At 38.0% G+C, this 8555-nt stretch overlaps 1 protein-coding gene across 1 annotated transcript in view; it reads left to right on the top strand.

The window, feature by feature from the left end:
• Positions 1 to 8555, top strand: part of LOC146474514 (uncharacterized) — a 62461-nt gene that overhangs the window by 7132 nt on the left and 46774 nt on the right. Inside the window, exons 4-6 of the mRNA XM_085117136.1 lie at positions 1967 to 3208; positions 7443 to 7538; positions 8115 to 8216. Coding sequence (XP_084973262.1) covers positions 2029 to 3208; positions 7443 to 7538; positions 8115 to 8216 — 1378 coding nt within the window. The 5' untranslated portion in view covers positions 1967 to 2028. The remainder of the gene's footprint in view (positions 1 to 1966; positions 3209 to 7442; positions 7539 to 8114; positions 8217 to 8555) is intronic.

The following is an 8555-nucleotide window of genomic DNA, read 5'->3' as shown; positions in this document are numbered from 1 at the left end:
GCGCCTGCAGCGCTCTTAACAACACATATAGACCAGCATTTCGGGTTCTCAAACTTGGGGTCTATGAATATGGCAAAGGTCTTTTACTTTTGTTGTGACTTTGAATACATTTGCACTAATAAATTACTAAAAATTGAAGAAAATATAGTTTATGTTTCACATCAAATGAAATCTAAGCATGTCTCTCCTAAGTAACTGGCATGTATGAAATCAAGCCGTCATGTGTGAAATCATGTGAAATCTAAGCAATTGTTTCTCTTAAGTAAAGTTCATGCTTTTTAGGGTTTAAAAACCCTTAATGCTTTATTGTGATTAAGGGAGGGTTCATAATTTATGTAGATAGTGGGCTATGTAATGTTTAAACACGAGCAGCAGTGTGTTATCGGGATTTAAATCCATGAGGCGCAGCCAAGTTGTTTTAGACCCGATAAAACATGTGCTGTGAGTTTTTTGAACAACTTCAAAAACATTCCTTGAAAAGCATGTGTCAAGAGAGTTTATTTTGATGTTTTAATGTGTCATTAGGCAAAGATCAGTAAGTGAGTTTCTAAAATGCAGTTAATGAAACTACAGTATGTCGTGAAAATTTTGAAAATAAAAGAGGTGAACTAACGTTGACCTTTGTTCACTAACATTAGCCCTGTAGGTGTTTAAGAGAAAATGTATAAATTTAACAATGTTGCTATTTGGACTTAACCCTTTCCCGACCAAGAGTGCCATATGGCACAAGACGCAACTATGAGCTCAGTATTTGGTCAATTTGTGTGAAATTTGCACAACCAAAAGATCCTTGAAAGATCTATAAATTGAAGGCATAAAATCATGCCCCCCTCCTATATGAGACTTGATTTACCACCCCTCAAGCTTTTGGATTTTTTTTCCTTTGTACGTTGAGGGTTCAGTTGATATCTTACAACAAGCAATGCACTGAGAGCTGTACATTAAGCTATAGTTTAGGGGGATACCCAGTATGTACAACGAATGAGAAAATTTTCAATGTTTTTCTTCTTTCGTTTTGGATTTTTCTCACGCTAATATGTGACCTCCTCCATCTCTGTTGGTATGATTTATAGCACACCCCAGAAAATACCTTTTAAATGGTATATCACATGTGGTCTCCCAGTTCATAGTTAACGATTTAGAAAAATTTGCCATTTCCCTTGGACGGGAAAGGGTTAAAATGTTTTAATTCTAGAAATCGTAAAATTGTTACTGTAGTACCTTGGATGAGAAAATGTAGAAATTATGCAGATTATTTATTGTAATATTTTCGAAAGTGCCTTGAAATATTTTGAGAAATATATAGGAACACGCTTTTGGTTAGAAGTCAATCTCTGTCATCTCCGCGAGGTATTGTTGCCTCTAACCTACCTTGTGCTCTGCCCATTTGGGAAAAATGTCTCTGAAAGAATTTGACATACTGGACCAAGACTCCTTAAAAACTGCATGCATTCACACTGATCAAAACACTTGGTGATGTGCTCAAAAAGCATGTAAAAGATCACCCACTTGAGAATAGAGTCAGGAATTGTGTACAAAGTGAAATGTAAATCATGTTCTTTTGTGTACAATGGAGAGAGCAAAATGTTCTGGAACTCCACGGGGGCAGGGCACAAGCCTGGCACAGGCAACAATGACTCAGCTTTTAAGCGTTACATGTGGAGACGTTGGTGCGTGACATTCGTCCAAGCTATGTATATGAAAACAATATTGAATTGATCTTTCAACAAAAACATTTGTTTTTGGGATCTTTACATAGCACTCTTGCCACCGCTGCTTTGAATGAACACCAACCTACCCATAACACTTAAGAAAGTCTTTTAGTTATTCATAGCTGCATCAGTTTAGACAACAGAAAAGGGCTCCCGAAAATTACGTGTTTTTTTTTTTACCTTTTTAGGTCAGATACAATTATTTTTTTAAGAGTATTATTTTTGCATAATGTTAAAATCTTTTTCTTTTTTAGATCAATGACTTTTGTGCCTTGAGATCCAATTGTGAAGAAGCTTTTAAAGAACGTGCTTGATAATGTCTTCCACCCCACCAGAATTGCAAGAATCCAGGAAAGTTCAAGTCACCATTTTGGCATCTGAATGGAGATCAACCAAGGGAGGACTTTCCACCATAAATAGAGAATTAGCTATTCAGTTGGCCAAGTGCCCTGAGGCGAAAATCACTTTCTTTGTACCACAATGCAGCGAGCAGGATAAGAAAGAAGCCCTCAAACACAATATAAACATCATTGGGGCAAGACGGCGGCCAGGTTATGAAGAGCTGGAATGGCTTAGTTTTCCACCAGAACATTTGCAAATTGACATTATCGTCGGTCATGGAGTGAAACTTGGTCACCAGGCACAAGTTATAAGAGACTCCCACAAGTGCAGGTGGGTCCAAGTAGTCCACACAGATCCAGAGGAACTTGGAATGTTTAAATCCTACTCAAATCCTATTTCAAAAGGGGAAGAAAAGCACCAGATTGAAGTAGAGCTGTGCGAGATGGCTGATTTTGTTGTAGGTGTAGGGCCTAAGTTGAGCGAGGCCTTTAGCTCATATCTTCGTGGGTGTGAAAAAGGTCAAACTATTTTTGACCTGACTCCTGGTGTCTTTGATGAGTTTGTGAGCGTTAAACAGGTCCCCAACGAGGGAAAGCATTGCAGTGTCCTTGTGTTTGGCCGTGGAGATGCTGAAGATTTTGCCTTGAAGGGATTTGACATTGCAGGAAAAGCTGTTGCTTCATTACCCGACACCCATCTTGTTTTTGTTGGAGCACCTGAAGGAAAGCACGAGGAAGTAGCAGCACGTTTACTGGATTGTGGTATTCCCGCGAATCGGCTGAAGGTGAGAGGTTATGTTAACAGCCGTGAGAGCTTGAAACGATTATTTTGTGAGGTGGATCTTGCAGTCATGCCTTCTAGAACAGAGGGCTTTGGACTGACAGGTCTTGAGGCCCTTTCAGCTGGTTTGCCTGTACTTGTCAGTAAGAACTCAGGTTTTGGAGAAGCCCTAAGCAAAGTACCGCATGGTGAATCATTTGTTATTGACTCAGAGGATCCCAAGATATGGGCCGCAGCCATCACTGAAATGTGGGATAAAGACAGGTCAAGACAACTTGAGGAGGCTAAAGTTCTACGCACTTCCTATGAGAACAAATACAGTTGGGTCACACAGCGCAATGATCTTTTTGAGAGGATGGTCAGATTAACTCCTGGTATGTATAAGTCATTTTTTTGGTAATTAATCAAAGTCTCTTATATTAGATTTTAGAGGTTATCAATAAACTTACTTTTCAAGATTCCTAAAAATTACAGAGAAATTAATTGCAAAAGGGTAAACTTTGAAAACTATGCACATTAGTTCCAAACCAGAAAATTATATGTTTCCAGGAAATGTGAAGCATTCATTACATGTTGTTTTAGAGTGGTTTTCAAATAATAATATTATTTAGAGCTAAGACCCTAAATACTCTCACAGACAATGGCCTGGTGGCCTGTGGGCCACTTTACAGTTCACAGCTGCATGGCCTGCAGTCCACCTCAAAGCCCATGGCCCGATGGCCCACCTCACAGTTCATGGTCCGGCCCTTTTTACGCGGGATGCCCTGAGGGGGCATACCGTGTCTAAAAACGGGTCGATTTCTTTTTTTTTTTCTTCCTCGTAGCTACAAATCGGTACATTAATTTATTCATTAAACTCACCCCTCTCCTACTCATGGTGTATTGTTCTGATTGTCTTCAACAGAAGCAGGCCAATCAAAATCCATTCTTGTCGCTTACATTGCGAGGGAGGGGACCCACTCACCCCTACCTGTGTGACGTCAACGCATCATTTGATCTATTTATTAAAAACAGATTAAATTTGGCACCATATTGTTAACATGTTCTGCACTCAAGTGTGCCGTTTTCAAACGGAAATTTCACCATTTTGAAGCGGCAAATCGAAAGAATAACTTCTAAGAAGCACCCAACATTTAAAACGGTGGAAATTGGTAAATTCCTGGCGAAGGAATCGTGCTTTGTTTGACAGTCTTAGACCACGACGCGAGACTGAAAAGAGGTCATTGAGAAGCTTACGTTATCGCAATGGAATTCCCACAATTTCCCTTAAAACCCTGAGTAGTGTAACACAAGGCAAACAACGTAACGCGATCGTCGTGACTCAAACTATTCCATTAGCAAGGATAGTTTTATCAATCAGCGAAGCATACAGTTGGAATAAATGAATCTCTCCTACTCGGGACGTATTGTTCTGATTGTCTTCAACAACAGCAGGCCAATCAAAATCCATTTTAGTCGCTTATATCGCTAGAGAGGGGACCCACTCACCCTTACCTGTGTGACGTCAACGCATCATTTGATTTCTTCATTAAAACTGCATTAAATTGTGGCGCCATATTGTTTATAACATATTCTGGACTCAAGTGTGCCTTTTTCAAACAGCAATTTCACCATTTTGAAGCGGCAAATCGAAAGAATAACTTCTAAGAAGCACTCAACATTTAAAACGGTGGAAATTGGTGAGTTCATGGCGAAGGAATCGTGCTTTGTTTGACAGTCTTAGACCACGACGCGAGACTGAACAGAGGTCATTGAGAAGCTTACGTTATCGTAATGGAATTTCACTGATTTCCGGTAATAGTCTGAGTCGCGTAATACAAGGTAAACAACGTAACGCGATCGTCGTGACTCAAACTATTCCATTAGCAAGGATAGTTTTATCAATCCGCGAAGCATACAGTTGGAATAAATGAATCAGCCCCAGCATCACGCGTAATGCCAGTGTAGCAGGCATCTTGTTTTTATGCTCACTTTGAGATGGCGGATACTATAAATCACGGACTTCCCTACTTTTTATACAGGATGCCCTGAGGGCATGCCATGTCTAAAAACAGGCTCCATAATTATCTTTTTTTCATGGTAGTCACAAATCTGCACATTAATTTATTCATTAAACTCTGCCCTCTCCTACTTGGGATGTATTGTTCTGATTGTCTTCAACAAAAGCAGGCCAGTCAAAATCCATTCTTGTCCTGTATATGGTGAGGGAGGGGACCCACTCACCCCTACCTGTGTGACGTCAAAGCATCATTTGGTTTATTAATTAAACTTGGATTAAATATGTGCCGGCCATATTATTAACATATTGTGGACCCAAGTGTACCATTTTCAAATGGAAATTTAATCATTTTTGAAGCGGTAAATCGAAAGAATAACTTCTAAGGAGCACTTGACATTTAAAACGGTGGAAATTGGAGAGTTCCTGGCGAACGAATCATGCTTTGTTTGACAGTCTTAGAACCATGATGGGAGACTGAAAAGAGGTCATTGATAAGCTTACGTTATCGTAATGGAATTTCCGAAATTTCCGGTCCAACCATAAGTAGCGTAACACAAGGAAAACAACATAATGGGATCTTCACGTGACTCAAACTATTCCATTAGCAAGGATAGTTCTATCAATCTGCGAAGCATGCAATTGGATGAAATAAATCAGCCACAGCATCACACGTAAATGCCAGCATAGGCATCTTGTTCAGTTAGACGAAGAAATGACCGAAAGATAAGTTGAATGAGGAAACCAAGCGGGACCTTACCACTAAGACTTCCAACAACTGACTGCCACAATCAGCAGTTTTTTGGCTAGATATCGTAGCCCCACATAATAAGGCCAACTGCATCACAATGTGTTACCTAAGCTGAATTTGGTTAACCAGATTGCAATTTTGGGTAAGCGGGGTGTTATTTTGCTAGTTATCAGTCTGTCATGGTAGGTGTCAGCCATCTTGAAGTGGGCATTAAAAAATTTTCCCAGGCCATGAACTGTGAAGGGGGCCGTGGGCTTTTAGGTGGGCTGCGGGCCACAGGGCTGTGAACTGTAAATGGGGCCTTTTAGCAAAACCGGGAATAATTCCACTCCCAACCACTTTATACATAAATAACAATTTTTTGCAATGACTGAGTTCAATAACTGTTTTATCATTTGATCACCCAGTTTGTTTTTAAAAAATATTTTTTGGAAATCACTCTCTGACAGCTCAAGGAAGCCATCTGCCATTTTCACACAAGAGCGTGGTTTCAATAATTATGCATGAGCAGAATATTATATAAGCAGCAATTACACACATGCACAGTTGGACAGTATTGCGCATGAGCAGATCATTATTTGTAAGCAGTTATTTGCAGGTCACATGGTTTACTTTCGGCTAATGAAAAGGAAGAAAAAGCGTTGAATGATAATAATCTAAGTTGTTTGGCAGAGTGTATAGGAGGATATATTCACCCTGATATTTTCTGTTGACTGATGCAATGAATTTTCTAATAGTAAAGCTTGAGATAAAAAGCCAAATAAAGATTGTAAGGTTATAATCGTGAGCCCTGCAAATGTTTTTGCCAAAAGCATGCACAGAGCAGGATACAGACTTCAAAATTGAAAAGCATGCATTAGCCTGATGGCATTTTAATGTCTTCCAGCACCACTTCCAACAACTATGTTGATGCCATCATCTGTTTCATTAAGAGCAGGAAAGTGTTCTAACTTCCTTCAAGCCGATGGCATATCATTGCATCAACTTATCCAAACATTAAAAACTAGGGGAGATCGCTTGGGAAACCTCATTGAAAATTTCTCACTTTTGTACTACTTTCTTATAGTAAATAACTCTTGCTTCTTTAAAATTATAATATTTTTGACATCCCTGCTTTAACAGGTTACTGAAAGCCAGTTCCTGAAATGTTCAACTGTACTGTCGGGCCATTGATTAGTTATTGATCGACTATTTGCATATTCGAATGCATTGATTACTCACTCAGGTATCATCATATGCATGGCTAGTATTACAATCAAATGTGAAAAAGAAAAAAAAATTGAATAGGTCACTGCCGTAACAATTTTATTGATTGGCTGCTCTGTTTGAGAACTAAAACTTCGACTCTTATCATCAATGTAATATATGCATCAATTTCCACTCCATGCAATGGTATTTCTCAAAATTGTGAGGTCAATTCTAGCCTGCTGCAAACGATTTCCCAATGAGTAATAATCAATATCAATGACTATAAACAGATCAGTGTGTAATCATTATGTCATTGATGTGTAATCAAAAGGCCACAAAAATTTTGATTAGACAAGTCATTGATTACTCATTGATTATCAGCAATGAATCAATGAGTATTATAATAATCAGCTGATTACCCATCCATTCCTCATTGATATCAATGTTCATCGATTAGTTATGTCTGAAATATATTGATCACCATATATAAGTTCAGAGCAAAGGTTTTGTATCTGGTTGGAGTGTTTTGTAACCCCACTTGAGCTCCCCTATGTATATTAAGTAATTCATCAATTTGATATTGAATGGAAGACAAATAAAATTGTTTAGCTTTATCAACTTTAGCTTAAATTGACTTGAACATAATAAACTTATTTATAAATAAATCTTCTAGAAATCGTCAGAGATGATCTCAAGCAGGTGAAAAGTGATATTAGAAACATCAGCGAGAAGTTGGAGACCCTGAAGTCATCTGAAACTGGGGATAAAGGTCAGTTCCAAAAGACTAACTCCTAACTCTATCCTGTATCTATTGAAAAATTAATAGGATTTGGTAATTTAAGGGGGAAGACTAACCTATACTACAGAATAAGAGTTGTTGCTGGGTGATTTTTAGGGATGGTATATTCCGATACTCTGTTTTGCAGTGTTTTGTGGTGCTTTTTTGGTGAAATATATGTGAGAAAACATATGGATTTTAAATAAAGAAATATATGAGGGTGAACAGATGGATTTTCAAAAAAAAAAAAACATTTGAGGGTGAACAGATGGATTTTAAAAAAATCGTCATGACATGCATGTAACTAGTGCCAGTCCCCAACCTCGCAACAGACTAAGCCTTTTCTGTTCTGATCACATGACTTGTCAAATATGGTTGTGACTTGAAAATCTTTAAATTAAACCTTTTAATAATTATTGAAAAAGATGGTCCAAACAACTTTTCTGTGGAAGTTAAAGTTTCCAAGATAATTGATGATTAGGAAGTTTCCATAGCAACATACAATATGGTAGTAAGTTAGTTTCCACTTAAATTTACTTAAACATAACAAAGTTGTTTGTTTCTCAGAAATCCTCAGAGATGATCTTGCACAGATGAAAAGTGATATTAGAAACATGAGTGAGAAGCTGGAAGCTGGTACCCTGAATTCATTTGAAACTGGGAGTACAGGTCAGTTCCAAGATATAAACTTCTAACTCTATTCTTGTATCAATTGAAAAATTAATAGGATTGAGTAGGGGGACAATTTGACCACAGAATAAGGGTTGATTTTTAGGAATGATTCTTATTCTTTGTTTTGCAGTGTTTTGTGGTGCTTTTTGGTAAAATATGAGCTAGGGTGAACAGATGGATTTTAAAAAATTGTCATGACATTCATGGAACTAGTGCCAGTCTCCAACATTGCAACAGACAGAAAAATCCCTTAAGCTGGCTACTGAAAGAAATGGATCAATACAATTGTACTGTATACATCAACTTCTATAAATATTCTAAATTAAAAAAAAAAAA

This window comes from Pavona decussata, unplaced genomic scaffold, assembly GCF_977016875.1.
Source record: "Pavona decussata unplaced genomic scaffold, jaPavDecu1.1 SCAFFOLD_89, whole genome shotgun sequence".
NCBI classification, from domain to species: domain Eukaryota; kingdom Metazoa; phylum Cnidaria; class Anthozoa; order Scleractinia; family Agariciidae; genus Pavona; species Pavona decussata.
Note: the sequence above shows the minus strand (reverse complement) of the source record. Positions and strands in the feature narration are given on the sequence as shown.